Source organism: Diospyros lotus, chromosome 14 (assembly GCF_014633365.1).
Source record: "Diospyros lotus cultivar Yz01 chromosome 14, ASM1463336v1, whole genome shotgun sequence".
Lineage (NCBI taxonomy): Eukaryota > Viridiplantae > Streptophyta > Magnoliopsida > Ericales > Ebenaceae > Diospyros > Diospyros lotus.
This window is the reverse complement of record NC_068351.1, coordinates 6,056,299-6,073,107: the sequence shown is the minus strand read 5'-3', so window position 1 is coordinate 6,073,107 and position 16,809 is coordinate 6,056,299. Positions and strand designations below refer to the sequence as shown.

Genomic DNA, 16,809 nt, shown 5'->3' with positions numbered 1-16,809 from the left:
ACATATATTAATAATTTCTCATATTCTTCTTAAGAAATGAACTCATACGAGTCGCTTATTAGTGCTCCAATTAGCTCTCTACGACATTAAATTTTCTCTTTTGTTTAGAAAAAAGATAAATTCATCCCTGAAAATTTTATTTTCATATTATTTATTGATAAATCATATAAATGAGGTGGTACGAACTTACCTAATATTTTTATATTTGTAAAAAAATTGATTTAATATTTTGCAAAGAGCATCTGTATAAAATTAAGTATTATAGGTTGTTAAATTTCTATTATTCTTTTTTTATTTTATGAAGAAATTTTATTCAAGATAGAGAGTATGTTATGTGTTGTATGACTTTTATAAATAAATAAATAAATAAATTATAAATTTTAAAACTAACCATGAAAAGTGAGATAACCCAGAGAAAATGACAATATCTTATCCACCATAACAACGATTATTGCATGGAATCTTGATTACATTTATTTTGTTAATTATGACCCAAAATAACAAAAATTCATAAGGTTGATAACAAGTTTGATTATATATGTCACACCCTTCTATATATAAAACTAGAAAACAGTTCACAAAACAGCCTCCCAACCACCTTTCGACTTTCATGTACCTAACATATACCTCACACCCAGAAAATTCCAATGGCCAGTACATATATATGTATATATTCCTCCCATAATCCTTAATCAAATGTGTTGATGCAGTCAAAATTAGTTTTTATCACCCACTTACAATTAAAAAAAAGAAGAGAAAAGATCCTGGGTGACAGGAACACTAATATTTTTTAAACTTATCTGTTAAGAGTTGAATTTTAAATCCTCTATTCCTAGGCCAGGTGAAGTAACTGAGGGATGCAAACAATCTTGCAAAGAGAGGTTGGCTTGGCTTGGCTTCGAACCCTGCTTTGATTTAATTTAAATGGTAAATCTTTTTCCCATATTTAACACATATGTTTATTAGATTTTATTTTAATTTTACGTGGTAATAATATTTATGTTGGGTTGAAAGAAAAATGAACTGTGTTACAAACACTCTTTTATTCTGTTACTGTTTTGAGGTATATAAAAGAAAAAAACTTTTCAGTTGCTCCCAATGCGGATAACATAACAGTGTCTATACAAAGGAAATTGTGTTCTTTCTGATTATGAATACTTAAATGTGTAATTATGACTACAGTTTACTATTAGAAGGTTGAGAAATATATTATTAATATTTAGTTTAGTTTAATTTGATTTTAGATTTAGAAATTAAATAATTTAATATATATTTAATTTAATTATAATCTAATTTATTTTGTTAAACTCTGTCAAAGTCGAGAAAAACAACCTAACCCAAAATTGACTCGAATTAGGTAGTTGTTGGGATTGTTATTTTTTTTTTAATAAAAAAGAAGTTAGTGGGTGATTGTTATTTTTTTTTATTTTTATTTTTCACAAATTAGTGGTCGGATATGATATCTTAAATATTAAAATTGGAAATTTTAACATGATTATGTTAATATTTAATTAATTTATTTAATATGTGTAATTATAAACTTTACCAAAATATAACTCAAAGCACAAAAAATAGTGATGAAATCTACCGAAAATGAAAAGGCAGAGCAAAAAGCAACAGATATTTCAGTAGACGCTTCTTCTTGTGGCACGCGTCCTTGTGTAGTCTCTATTCTTCTCCTTGCTTCCTCTGCTTCAAATTGCACCGACAGAAATGGCACCCTCCGCCCAAATGGGGTTTGTTCGCTTGAGCGGTTGAAGCTGGTTCTGCTTTCTGGGTATGTGAATGAAATACTCTCTTCTCATCCCTTGTGCAAACAAAACTCGATAGTATTGGCAGAATACTGTTCTTCAAAGTTGACTCTCGCTATTCTCTCTTGAGGTAGTCTCTGGTTCAATCTAACTCAAGTGTCGAAAGCCGGAGTTGGTTTTTCATCGTCTTTCTCAGGATATCCTCTTTGTTCTTCACCACCTATTGCTGTTTTGGTCTTTTACTTGCAGCGAGTTCATTTAGGTATTTACAATAACATAGCTTGAATTCTTCTTTCAGTTTTGGTTCTGGCATTTGCATTTTAAAATTGGCCATTTAGTTTGTTTTCTTGGTTCTTATTTGTTCGGTTTAATCTTAGTTCTTTTGGGCAAGCCTTCTGGACAAAATTACAGAATCCTTGAATCTAGTGTCAGTAAATTTTCGATGACTGAGTAATTGTAGATCCTCCACGGAGATCACCTAGTAGAGTTTTCCAAGTACTTGTTGAATGACTTTGTCAAAATTTTGGTACTTGGTAGAAATACTAAATTTTTATGAACTTAAATTGCAGGAACTAGACTAAGTAATCCAAAAAGTGAACTCTAATTTGGAGGCTGTATGGCCATGCCCACTGTTTTCATGAAAGAAAATGAAGGGATTTTGAACAATCCCGTTTTCCAGCCTTCGTCTACTTTGGTGCCTTGGTGGAGTGGACTCGGATCTCAACCGGTTGATGGTGGATCTGGAAGCCAATTTAAGTTTTCCCATGTGGAGCAATCCACCGGTGGAGGCCAACTGACTGCCCCTAAGGATTCTGGGTGTGATATGGAGCAAGGTCTGGAGAAAGGGAGCATACTTCAGTTCACCATTTCTCCAGGTAATTTCTTCAACCTTTTGCATTATTGATGATTACAACCATACTAGAGTACTGAAAAAGTAGTGAAATAGTGCTGGGGGAAGCAGTTGCAGTAATATTTAAGTGGAATATCAGTGAAAATGCGAAATTGTTATCCAGTTTCTGAGCATGAACAGACATCACACTCATCACACTTTCTTAAATCTAATGTTAATGACTTTAAGAAGTTTCCATATCATTGTTATGGTTAATTACATCCGCAAAGACGATATTCCAATCATTCATCACGCATGAGTATCCTTTGTGTGTCTTTGTTGCATAAATTGATAAGGTATAAGATGTGCATATTGATTAAACATTGAACTCTGTTACATTTGTGGATATGAATGGTGGATTTGCAGTGAGCATATGCACCCAGAGGTTAAGGAAGATAAAAATATTACTTAACAATCTAGATAGCAAAGGATGGAAGATGAGAAGAGGGTCATTCTCTCGATTTCCTGTGGATTTTTCCTTCTTTGTCCTGTGACTTGGTGACAGTGCCTCTATGGGACTTGAGCATCTTTGATAGAGAAAGTTCCTTTTTGGGTTAGGAGTTAATGTTTTTCACCGTGGACTGCAGATTTTTTTGATGTAAGAGAAGTATTGAGTAGTCCCTGTTTAGGGAAAATGGAAAAATTAAAATAATTACTTAATCTAATGTTAGTTTTTTCCCTTTTTTTTTTTTTGTTTCCCCCCTGAAGGTAGTTGAAGGTGGAGGATTACTAGTTCATACGAGGTCAGTTGGTACATAAGCCGTGTCACCTCCCTCTCTTTCTTTATGCCACATGTAAATTATTGATATTCAGCATAGTATGCTCAAACAGTTCATGATTGACAATTTTGAATGAGACTGTTGTTTGATTGGAGAAGGCATACAGTTTAACTGTTTAATCACCGTCATATTTGTATGAGATCCCTTTATTTTATGGATAAATATACTAAAAAGTCTATCAAAAAACTCTAAAAATGTGAAATGCCATTCATGTAGTTCTTTAATAGAAGCTTGTCATGACTTTAAGGTAAGAATTCATGAAAGTTGGTGACATTTCTTAGTAAATCCAGGAGAAGATTGGTTGAGAGCATTGGGAAGATTTTCTGTGATTTGTTCACCATGCTGGAGTTATAGTGATCTCCTTACCAATCCATTCAAAGAGGTTCCTTTTAGAGACTTGCCATTGCATTGAAGGTTAACAAAGCTTGGTTGAAATATAATATTTCTAAAAACCTTTTGGTCATACTTAATCCCATTAATGGTTTGGTTAAATGGATTCTATTTGTAGCTCTTCAATATCCTTATCTATGGCCATATTTTTTGTATGCTGTTATGTTTGATGTCATGTCTAATAGTTTTTTGTTAAGGTTTTCTCTTTTAGGTCTTCCTCTGTTTTTTTGTTACAAACTTTTTTCATTTCATCCACTTTCTTTACAAGTGTGTCTATTGGCCTTCCTCTCACGTTTTCAAATAATTTTAATTACGTCTATCTTCAATATACAACAATGTTATTATAAATAATCTTTTTTTTTTTTTTTTCATCTTTTCTTATATGGCCACACATATGTTGTAATCATATTCTGCATACATTAATATTTAATTGTCCAATTTATGCATATAACAAAGATGGTCTTATAATCAGCTAATACAATTTCTTTTTTTTGACTTTAAAATTTTTTTACGATCGTATGAATGATGTGTTTTTAATTTAATCATCCTACATTAATTATGTGGTGACATCCTCGGATCTTCCCTTTCTTTTTGAATAATTAATTTAAGAGATATAAACTAATACTTTCTAGGAATAACTTGATCTACAAGTCTTTCTGGGACATCATCAACCCTTTTATTTTTATTAAAACAACAATATACAACATGCTCTCTTGGTTCTTATTTTGTACTTGTACCTCCTCAATTCATCACCTTGACTCTTTTGGTTTGGAGCTTTTCTTCGTGATTCTCTTAAAATAGTTTTTGCTATATTTTGGATAGTAATAACCATTTCGATGCACACTGATTTAGTATTACTTTTCATAATCCAATTCTTTTGTTACACTTTTTTTTTCTTAAAAATAAATTGCTTTCTCCTTGTAGATTTCACAATTTGATTCATGGACTTTGTTTCTTTAATAATTTTTTCTCCATTTTTTGTTATGGACATCAAAGAGTATTAAGCTTATATTGAATGGTTTGGCATTCTTTTCGTATAACTTTACAATTGTTATAGTATAAGCAATCCTTTTGCCTCCTAAAAAACTAATTTATTTAGATAGCTGATAACCAATTTTTATTGTCACTAAACATTTATCCCGCTTCTTATACATGATATAGACATTGATGAGGTCATATACTATGACAAGATCTGAAATAGCTATTTCCTCTCTTTTTCAAAGTCATACTGTCCATGCACATCTCTATAACTGTTTATCTTTGCTCATATAACCAGTCAAGTCACTCCTATAAAGATTTTGGTAAGATTTCCGATAGAGTTCCAACCAACAATCAAGTATTAGTAACAAACAACTTTCCAGCCAAGAACAAGATCACCCAGGGCATTCGAGAGGCCCTCTCTCTCCCAAATTCCTATCGAAAAACAGCCTGCCCACCTCTCTACCCCCCCCCCACCCCTTACATATTCCTCCCTTTACCCCTTAACCGAATTCTGTTATGCCATAGCTGGGCTGTTACACCAGCGATACCCCATTCTACCCCTTACGCACATGGCTAGTTGTTATGCCAGCCAACTTATTTACTCCTCTGCCCTTGATTGTTGCCCCTTAGACCTTCTTTGATAAGTCAAGTGAATCGGGGGCCTATCATTACTCCCTCCCCCAACTTTCACCTTGTCCTCAAGGTGGAAAGATGAAAATTGCTGCTGAATCACTGAGTAAGGCTCCCAAGTGGCTTCCAATGGTGGAAGGCCCTTCCATTGGATCAACACTTCTGCTCCTTTCATGTTCTTGCCAGCACTCGACCGCACTCCTAGCACTGCTGAAGGTTCCACCACCATTTCCAGGTCGTCATTAAGCTGTTGGGGCAGCTCTATAGTAGCCCTCACTGCACCCTTAGCCTCCCGTAGTTGGGACACATGAAATGTAGGGTGGATTTGACAATGTGGTGGCAGTTTTAGTGTGTAAGCTACCGGACCTACCTCATTTTCAATCTCAAACGGGCCATAATAACGAGCAGCCAACTTCTCATTTGCACGAGCAGCCAAGGACCTTCGTCGGTACGGCCTTAGTTTCAAATAAACCAAGTCTCCTATCTGGAACTTTACTTCTCTTCTTCCCTTATTTGCTCTTTTCTTCATTACTGTCTGTGCCCTCAATAGTTGTGCCTTCAGTTCATCTAGGATCACATCCCTTTCAATCATCTGCTGCTCCACCATCGAGACAAGGGTAGTTCCCTTCTCAAACCGTAATAAGGGAGGTGGTTCCCGCCCATACACCACTTGAAAAGGAGTTAACTTGGCAGCTGTGTGAAAGGAGGTATTGCACCATAATTCAGCCCAAGGTAACCAAGTGAACCATGCCTTTGGTTTGGAGGAAGCAAAACATCTTAAGTAGGTCTCCAAAGTCCGGTTGAGTACCTCGGTTTGCCCATCTGTTTCTGGATGATAAGCTGTACTCCTTTTGAGTTTGGTGCTCTGTAGCCGAAAAATCTCCTCCCAAAATCTGCTCATAAAAATTTTATCTCTATCCGACACAATGGACCTAGGAACTCCATGGAGCCTCACCACTTCTTTGATGAAAGTTTCAGCCACATCCCCAACTGTAAATGGATGTTTAAGGCCAATAAAATGTCCATACTTGCTGAGTCGATCCACCACGACCAAGATTGAATCCACCTTGTTCGATTTTGGTAGCCCTTCAATAAAATCCATGGCAATGTCGTCCCAAATTTGGTTAGGAACTGGTAGTGGCTGTAACAATCCCCCCGGTGACAATGTTATGTATTTGTTTTGTTGACAAGTCGTACACTCACTTACATACCGATGCACATCCTTCTTCATAACCAATAATACTGGGCTGGAAAATGGACTGGAGCTGGGTTGGATGATTCCCGCGGCCAACATTTCACCTACTAACTTCTCAATCTCATTCTTTTGTAAATAAGGATAACGGTAGGGTCTTACACTCACCGGTGAGGATCCCGGAAGTAGGTTTATGGCATGGTCCCTTTCCTTACTAGGCGGTAGCCCCTCCACAGCAGTAAACACCCTTCCATATTCAGCCAATGCCCCTTTCAGCAATTCTGGAACTGCTCTCTGATCTTCTTCAATTTCAGCTGCCATTGTCCCCAATTCCAGCAACATCCCTTCCCCCTTCTCCTTGAATGCTTTTACCATAGCTTTTAAAGATACCAATGTCTTGCTCAAGCTAGGATCCCTCTGCAAGGTTACAGCCATGCCCCCTACTTGAAACTTTATGGTGAGAGTTTTCCAATTCACATTCATCTTCCCCACCGTTGCTAGCCATCTCATTCCCAGAATAACATCCGAGCTTCCCAACTCCAAGGACAAGAAATCTTCCACAATCTGCAAATTTTGGAGCTGAAGCTTCACTCCTTTGCAAATACCAGCCCCTTGAATTGCCACTCCCGTACCCAAAATCACACCGTACCCTGTTGTTTCCTCCCTGATTAGCCCCAACAGCTGCACCAAATCTGTTGCAATGAAGTTGTGGGTGGCTCCTCCGTCGATGAGCACCACCACCGGCTGCCCCTCTATATCTCCTTTAAGCTTCATAGTTTGTGGTGTGGTTAATCCAACTACCGAATTCATGGAGAGCTCAATGACCTCCCCACTTTGCCCAGGCTCTCTTGTGATTTCTTCCAACAGTTCTCCCCCATCTACCTCCTCGTCTACCTCTTCATCGTATATTATAAGCACTTGCAGCTCCTTGTTTCGGCACCTATGGCCTATAGTATACTTCTCATCGCACCTAAAGCATAGGCCCTTATCTCTTTTTGCCTTCCACTCAGCTTCGCTAAGCCGCTTGAAGGGTGGGTTGTTCCCTTTCCCCATGGCTTGTGGTCGATAAGAATTAGGACTGACCGTCGTTTGTTTTTGGGGCTGCTGGAAGGGTGGTAGAATTCCCCCTCGCTGATAAGTTTGAGCTGGGTTCAGCATGGCCTATCCCTTGTTCGACCCTGAACCACCCAGGCCACCTCGGACCACTCGATTCTGCTCTTCTATGCGTTGGGCTAAGTCCATCATTTGCTCTAAGCCTCTCGGCCTCAACACCCTCAACTCGGCTTTGATATCAGGTTGCAGTCCATTGATGAAATGCCCCTCTAGCATGGCTTCCGGCAGGTTTTCAAGGGGCGATGCCAATGCCTTGAAGCATTGGCGGTACTCCTTGACAGTTCCTTTCTGCCGGAGGGCGAGAAAACGCTCTTCGATTGAGCCTTCTTGGGTGGGTCGAAAGCGGTTCCTTATCAGGAACTTGAAGTCCTCCTAGCTCTTAACCCTTTGTTGCTTCTCCTCCCATTGAAACCACGAGAGCGCAACACCCTCCAAGCACAACGCTGCCGCGTCCATCTTCTCTTCTTCAGTCAGCCCATTCACTGCGAAGTATCTATCGGCTCGGAATATCCAGCCATCGGGGTCTTCACCTTCAAAAAGGGGCATCTCCAGCCGTCGACCTTGGCCCTCCGGACGCCACCCCCCCTCGAAACCCCCTGCCTCCACTCGCCTCACCTTGATTTCCGGTGTCGCTTCTGAATTTTGGGTGAATTCCGGAGGCTGGCCTCCCAACTTCTCCTTGTTCTTCCTCTCCCTCTCCTATTCTTCCCATCTCGTTCTCAACCAAGCGAACTGTTCCAGCAAGTCCGCTACATTCTTCTCCACCGATTCAACACTCCGTTGCATGCCATCCATCCTGCCTTCCAACTCACTCACTCGGTTAGTCAGGTTCACCATTAGGATCGGTGATGCTTTGATACCAAAATGGTAAGATTTTCGATAGAGTTCCAACCAACAATCAAGTATTAGTAACAAACAACTTTCCAGCCAAGAACAAGATCACCCAGGGCATTCGAGAGGCCCTCTCTCTTCCAAATTCCTCCAGAAAAACAGCCTGCCCACCTCTCTACCCCCCCCCCACCCCTTACATATTCCTCCCTCTACCCCTTAACCGAATTCTGTTATGCCATAGCTGGGCTGTTACACCAGTGATACCCCATTCTACCACTTGCGCACATGGCTGGTTGTTATGCCAGCCAACTTATTTACTTCTCTGCCCTTGATTGCTGCCCCTTAGACCTTCTTTGATAAGTCAAGTGAATCGGGGGCCTGTCAGATTTTTTCTCTTCTCAGTATTCCTTGAAATAACATCTCTAGATCCTTGCAAAATTTTACTTTTGTCTATTCTCCCAATATTTAATGTCTCTAACAATATTTAATGCCTCTTCTCTTTGAACAATTTTACCTATAATAATCCTATCTCCAACCTCTTCACATCCACTACCTTTTTTTTTTATCCCTAATAATCCCCACTCCTTTCCTCTTACAGTCCTTTCTTAAGTACCAAAGTTTATATCCTAACCCAGCCAACATTTTAGGCTTCTCACTGATTCATCTTGTCTTTTGAAGTTAAATAATATTAATATTGTTTTCTTCTTCTGACCATCATATCCAATACCTCCAAATTTTTTTTTCAAAGTTCCAATATTCCATAATCAAATTTTGGCCTTTATTCTTAGACTAATTTTTTTACGCTCATTCTTCTATGAAAATGTATGAACCTTTGCAAATCTAACACTACATCTGGGTGTTGATGCAGCAACTTTAGCACATTTTTCACTGCATCTATGCTATAATAGTGTGTTGCTAAGAGGGTTACTCCCCAACAAAATAATATTTTGTGTAGAATTTATGTTGAAAAGATCTGGCAATATTTTGTAGTAACTGTGGCCTTCCTAATGTACCTTCATCTATTTTGGGGCTTGGGACCAACTTTGCTAGGAAAACCTTCAACCCTAGAAGTGGAAAACTTAATGTACTTGCAGAGTTTCTGTTCTACCAATAAAGAAAAAAGTTTGTTAGAATAATGCAGAAGCTTTGCATGTGAAATTGGTTGAGGAACCTGGGTGCAATGATGTTTGTGAAGTAAGCTTTTGACATTTTATTGTTTCGTAAGACCTGGGATAAATAAAGCTTTAGTGTACAGCATAGGGATCATTGAAAATGGAAGCTTGCAGATAATTACAGCAACTAACCTATGATTATGAATTCTTGTTTGTAAAAGATTGCGCTGAGTTTCTTCCAAAAGAAAGAAACAACAAATAAATTATGTGTAAGGCACACACAAGAGCCACAATATTTGGCTACTATTTTTGTTTCCCACTAAGAGAAAAAAAATCTAGTAATAAAAGAATAAACAAAATAAAATTAGAGGCGGTTGTCTCTCTTTTTATCCATACATTCATAATCATCAGCACTTACCATCAGAGGAATGTCTTTATTCCATCAATGGTTACTCTCTTCTCAATATTTCTTTCTCAAAAACACACAGCATATTCAAAAACTTCAATGCATGGACATTTCTCTTTCTTATGTGCAAACCCCCCCCCCCCCCCCCCCCGCGCGCACGTGCATGCACGCGCCCATGCATACATATATTGATTGTTGGGAATAAAAGATAACAATTAAATTTTGAGACCCACTCTAGAATTTATATGCTAGGCACTTCCATCTGGATTCTGGCTTTCCTTAACCATCTAAGTTGGCCCCCTTTTCAGGTGATTGCAAAACTTCATCCAATGGGCAGAAACCTTCAAAACTCCAGGCAGCCACTGCTGTGCAATCAGCTTTGGCAGACTATCGAGGTCATCTTGAGCTAGGATTTGGTCAGCCTGTGGTAGGTCCACGAATTGTATATTATCTCTGTTTCTAGTCAAGGAATGATTATTATTTCTTGTCCCTTAACTGATGCAGATCTGTGCAAAGTATCCATATTATGGAGTTTATGGACCTCTTATTACGGTTTGTCTTCTTCTAACCTTCTTGTTTGCCAATTATCCAGAAATGATTATATTCTCACCTATGTTTTCTGTGTAAAGTAAAATTCTTCTCTTGGAGAAATCTGTATGATTATATTATCCAGAAATGATTATATTCTCACCTATGATTTACTAGTTAAATTGGAAAATGAACTTAGCAACTATTAGCAGTAAAGTTTTATGTCTTCTGTTTTTTCTAGTCAATCATGCAGAAGGAACATATAGAAGTATGTCTTGACAACAAGACATGGACATAGTGTTACAAAATATGGTTGAAAAAAAGGATTTGTAATTGAAATTTGGTTGTCATATTTTGCCTTTGTCACACTGTCCACACACCCAGTCCCACCAAAACTTTTCCAAGCACTGAGCCTGATACATGCTTCCAAACATTCAATTGCTCCCAAGCATACAATTGATTCTTGGACTCTACCTCCACCAAGCCGACTTGCCACAACTAGTCCAATGTGTCAGTTTGCGGTACATGGCCATCCAAAAATGGAATGTTTTAAGTCTCTATTTCTCCCAGATTCCTAATGGAGAGAAATAATATGCATTTGTTGTCTGAAGACAGCATAAGGGATGTTTCTCTATGGTTTAAGGAGGCATTGTAAACGAGCAAGAAATTTTCTTATGTACAAAATAAGAAAATGTTATAAGAAGCAAAAGGGAGCATTTGCAGCCCTTCTTAATAGAAAGCCCTGATTATTAGAGGTTGTGTACTAGAGTCTTATTATGCCATTATATGCATGCTTGTAACAGTCAAAAAGTATAAAATCAAAAACCAAGAAGAATAGTGAAATTCCTCATTGACTAAGAAGTATGGGCAATTTTAATACGGTTCCGTATATGTGTTGAACAGAACACATTAGATGCTCCTTGATGCATATTGGTTGTCTGAATTGTATACTTATTTTTGCACACACTCAAATACCTAGGGAACAAACATATTGATTACTGACATGCACAGGAAATGTAGTATAAGTTAAAAGAAAAAAAAAAAGAAAAGAAAAATGAGATCCATCATAATGGGTTTGACAAAATTTTACCTTGCCTTTCGTTTACCTAAAAAACCCTTCTTTATCTAGGCTTGAGGTTGGCCTTGGAAACTGTAAAGATAAGAAAGACAAAGCACATTGTAGTTTTTTTTTTTACACCCTTCTTTATCTATGCTCATGGTTGGCTGTGTAAACTGTAAAGATTAAGCAAGACTAAGTGCAAGTAGTTATTTATTTATTTATTTTTGGCTTGCTATAAAGAGCTAAGGAAAAGTTATCAGGATAGCTAAAATGATCTAGGGCGGACATATGAGCCTCAGCTATGTACTTCAGCCAGGCATCCGGAATCTGGACAGAAGTGAATTTTAACTTAGGAGTAATGGTAAACCAATGTAGAATTATACATTTTTATTCTTCTTCCTTCTCATGGCTGAATATTAGGAATTAACGCTAACTAGAATTTCCAAATATTTCACAAATGGAGTTTCCTGGGATAGATCTTTGGGCTTTTCATTCTTCTTGCAAATATGTAGAATGTGGAACATGAATTCTTGCTATTTAATACAAGCAAATGTAATTGTCTCTCTATTTGAAAAGAGTATTAGATAATTGATTTTTCTCGTGTACATGTAATACCTGTTTATTTGTTATCATAGTGCTGTTTGTGGTGTTCTCACTTGTTTCAAAATCAAGTTGTTTGTGTTGTTCAAATCTGTCTCACGGTGCTTCTTAGCAAATTAACAGAGATCCATGTAGTTTAACTCTAATATCTAGGGAATCCTTATGTATACTTATTATTATTTTTTTTATTGTTTTACCTTTGGTTGGTGTTATGGCTTGGCATTGTTTCATTAGTTTTCTCAGGAACAAATTTGGACATAGCTACAAATTCATTTACTTTCTTTTTGGCATGATTAGGGCCGAGTTATGCTGCCAATGAACCTGACTACAGATGATGGTACAGTGTATGTCAATGCTAAGCAATATCATGGAATAATTAGGCGTCGGCTCTCACGTGCAAAGGCAAAATCTCAGGATAATGTCCTAAGAGTACGTAAGGTACGGTTTCTGAATTCAGCATTATCCTCAAAGAAGGGATTGGGCTTTCAATAGGAACTGTAATTGGTATATTGAATGCTATATTTAGGGGATTAGTTAGGCGGTAGTCATCATTTTATATAAGTTTAGAATATTATCTGATCCTTCCAAATAAGTTCTCTCAGTTTAGCTTTTATGTAGTTCAGATTTAGTGGCTAACAAATTTTTCTTTGAAGCCGTTACTTCATATGAAGTCTCTATCAAATTCTGAGTTGTTTTCATTTCTCTAGTTTTCTCCTTGATTTTTTTTTTTGCCGATTCTTTCCTTTCATTAAGTTCTTACCTCTTTCAAGCAGTAAATATTCACCTCGTGGTTGCGATTAAGGTTTCCTGTTCTGGTTTTTTCACAGCCATACTTGCACCTGTCACGCCATCTTCATGCCATGCGCCGACCAAGGGGTTGCGGTGGCCGCTTCCTCAACAAAAAGATCATAAATGGTGACAAAGGTGGAGCTGAGAAGGAGAAGACTACGAACAGGCATCTTTCTCGAGCCACTGAGTCTCAAAACTCTGAAGTTCTGCAGTCTGAGAGCGGAAACTTGAACTCACCAACCAAAGCAAATGGCAGCATGCCAAACATTTTAGGGTCAGAGGTGACCAGTATATTTTCCAGGAGGGATCTGAATCACTTTGGGATCAATCATCTCCGGCCATCTGTCCGCGCTCCCTCTGAAACGACGCGTGGCCTAGCCATGTCGGGCAAGTGGGTTGGCGCGGCCGATGGCAGTTACCACCTCAAAGTTTGAAGCATTGCCCCGCCGCCATTTTTGGCGGAAGGCAAGTCATTCTTGGCTCATCTGCATTAAGGTTGTCTTTGCGGTTCCATTTGCATGCTGCACTCTTGGTGTGGTTGGATGGTGCTGAGAGCCTTATTGCACGTTAGAATTGGATAAAACTATAATGTTTTATTCCATCCATATATATTCGAGTAAAACTACGTAAGGTGTGATTTCATATGTGTGTGTGTGAGCTTGAAGAGGTTGAGTTTGTTGTTGTTGAAAAGTGTTGTATCCTATGACTTTTGGGCTAATAATTTGTGCGTTTTCGACTTGTTATTATGTAAATTTACTAGCATTATCTAATACTATATATGGTTGAAGATTTACATATTCTTTTTTTTGGTTTTTTAAGGTAATCTAGCATGTGAACAGCCTTTCGTTCTACTCATGGATTTGTCATAAAAATAAAAAAGAAAATAATAGAAGATCTGTATATATATATATATATATATAAATAATGTACATGAGGAATGAACGAAGAGCGTGACCACGTTTTCCTTTCACTTTAATATATTTCTATATCATGTTAGTACTGGAGGAGAATAGGAAAAGCGAATTGAGGAAATGATTTGCTACATTTTTAATTAACGGTACATTTTGGTGATTTGAAAAAATGTTTAACGACGGCCAGAGACTGGTTCCGGGTTTCTCATTCAGAAATTGGTTGGTTTTCTGCATGCATTATTCAACCGAACCCATCTACTGATGGGTTCTTCTGATTTGAACCTATCCATCAATCTTTATTCTATTTTCTGAACCTATCTATCAACACTGATTTGAAATCTTTTCTCTTTTATTGTTATTATTATTATTATTATATAGCTGCTACTGATCAGACAGCTATTTCCTGGAAATTTCAATCTTTGGCTTTTTTTAATTCCTTAAATATTCCCCCAAAGAAGTTTCTATCCCAATTCTAAACAGAGCTTTCATACCCAGATGGATTAATTAACCTGTACGACACCAATTTTTATATTCAATTTATGACTGAGAGGCCGTTCAAACGTCAAACCCATTTTCGCAGCCTGGCTAGCTACTATTTTATTCTATTTTCATTTAACTTAATGATCATATAACACCAACTTTCCAAAACTACCCCCAACACCACATTATAGACCAGGTCTCTCATGTGAGCCTCCCCCCGAATGGATCGTTCGTTTCTTCTGAATTTCTCTCTCATGAATTTCTGTTGACTTTCTCTCTCTATTCTCTCTTTCTGATAATGCTCCATCTTGTACAGAGTAGTTGACGAGTCTTACCCACCCAATCCGGCAGCCAAGACGCGTTTTCAAACTTCCCATTTCTCTCTCTCTAAAAACCTTCATTCCATACCCAAAACCCAGTTCCGATTCTCTTCCCCCCAATCCCCACACCTCTGCCTCCCTATTCTCTTAACAAATTTCATTGCCATATACTGCAGAATCGGACCAGTGAATTAATTGGAGGTTCGAGTCATCAACGACGATGAACGATATATTTTCAGGCTCATTCTCTCGCTACCGCGACGATGGTTCTCCGCGCAGCGTCCAGATGTCGGCGAATTCCACCGGCGGCGTCAACCTCGACAAGTTCTTCGAGGACGTGGAGGCCATCAAGGACGATCTCCGGGAGCTCGAGACTCTCTGCGCCAATCTCCAGAGCGCCAACGAGCAGAGCAAGACCCTCCACAACGCCAAGGCCGTGAAAAACCTTCGTTCGCAGATGGACAACGACGTCGCTTCGGCCTTGAAGAAGGCCAAGATGATCAAGGTCCGGCTCGAGGCCCTCGACCGGTCCAACGCCGCGAACCGGAGCCTCCCCGGCTGCGGACCGGGCAGCTCCTCGGATCGGACCCGCACCTCCGTCGTCAACGGCCTCCGTAAAAAGTTGCAGGAGTCGATGAACTCCTTCAACGCGCTCCGGCAACAGATCGCCGGCGAGTACAAGGAGACCGTGCAGCGGCGGTACTACACGGTGACAGGCGAGAACGCCGACGAGTCGACGATCGACCGGCTGATCTCGACGGGCGAGAGCGAGACGTTCCTGCAGAAGGCGATCCAGGAGCAAGGACGGGGGAAGGTCCTGGACACGATCATGGAGATCCAGGAGCGGCACGAGGGGGTGAAGGAGATGGAGAGGAACCTGAAGGAGCTGCACCAGGTGTTCATGGACATGGCGGTGCTGGTTGAGACGCAGGGCGAGCAGCTCGACGACATCGAGGCTCAGGTGAACCGAGCCAGCTCATTCGTGAGCAGAGGGGCTCAGCAGCTCCATGTGGCTCGCAAGCACCAGAAGAACACGCGCAAGTGGACCTGCTTCGCCATTATTCTGCTCTTGGTCATCATCCTGATCATAGTCCTCTCCCTCCAGCCATGGAAATAGCGGCCGTTCGATTGGCGGATTTGGCTCGCGGGTTCAGCGTTCCCCGTACACCTCGATGCACAATCGTATTGCCCTTTTCTATATTTTTTTGGAGGATTATTTTATTTTTACAAGAGTCCGAGCTTGATGACGCCACCTGTTGGAGGATGGGAGTGAAGGGCAAAGGCGTAATTTCGGGGTCTTGGGACTCGGAAGTTTTCTATGTCCTTTCGTTGGTGGACTGATTCAAGTTTTCGCTTCTTATTTTTAATTTTTATTTGTTTTCTTTTGTGGTATAATTTTAGTTTTATTTTGGTTTTAGTATTTTGAATCTTCTCTTTTGTTATTGGGATTGGGATGTAAGTATCAATCAGCTTTGTGAAATTGTCGAATGCCACTTTTACAGATTTTTTATATAAGCAATAATGATTTTATAATTGGCTTATTAATATATCTTAAAATTCCTGATCTATTAAAAAATATGATATTAAATTCTTCACCTAAAAAAATTTTAAGATTCAGTCTTTAAATAATTAAAAATATATATTTTTAATTCTTATCGTTTATATCTATTTGTGTGTGACATCACGCACTGTTTAAGATGCCTGACAAAACAAGTAATTCAAAATGATTTTATATTATTTTAATTGTTATTATATTCTTGCATTTGCATGTACTTGGCATTTCATGTGCACTTCGACTTGCTCAGATCCACCCCCTCCCATGGCCACAGTCATCACTTCCTCTTGTCATGGTCGTAGCCCTCTTTCTCTCTCTCTCTATATATATATACTGTATAGACCCATCTTCCTATTCTCTCTCTATATATATATTGCACAGTGCACAGACCCACCCTCTCCCATGGCCGCGACCCCCCTCTCTTACTATTTTATATATATATATATATATATACTGCCCAGTGCACAGACCCACTCACTACAAGAGTTTCAA

General features: G+C 38.9%; 2 protein-coding genes across 5 annotated transcripts; both read left to right on the top strand.

The window, feature by feature from the left end:
* The first annotated feature begins 1,609 nt into the window (after nt 1–1,609).
* LOC127790281 (nuclear transcription factor Y subunit A-10-like) lies at nt 1,610–13,826 on the top strand. Of its 4 annotated transcripts, XM_052319688.1 has the most exons (7): nt 1,621–1,777; nt 1,886–2,013; nt 2,321–2,626; nt 10,383–10,501; nt 10,579–10,626; nt 12,560–12,700; nt 13,090–13,826. In XM_052319688.1, the coding sequence occupies exons 3-7, from the start codon at nt 2,368–2,370 to the stop codon at nt 13,483–13,485; spliced, it is 963 nt and encodes a 320-aa protein (XP_052175648.1). In that variant the 5' UTR covers nt 1,621–1,777; nt 1,886–2,013; nt 2,321–2,367; the 3' UTR covers nt 13,486–13,826. The 4 variants fall into 4 exon arrangements, with proteins under 4 accessions (XP_052175646.1, XP_052175649.1, XP_052175648.1 ...); XM_052319686.1 differs by lacking the exon at nt 1,886–2,013 and having other exon boundaries at nt 1,610–1,777; XM_052319687.1 differs by having other exon boundaries at nt 1,635–2,013.
* An 825-nt stretch (nt 13,827–14,651) lies between these two features.
* Nucleotides 14,652–16,303, top strand: LOC127791064 (syntaxin-121-like). The gene has a single exon (XM_052320808.1). It carries the CDS (start codon nt 14,983–14,985, stop codon nt 15,877–15,879), a length of 897 nt encoding a protein of 298 aa, XP_052176768.1. The 5' UTR covers nt 14,652–14,982; the 3' UTR covers nt 15,880–16,303.
* The last annotated feature ends 506 nt before the right edge of the window (nt 16,304–16,809 follow it).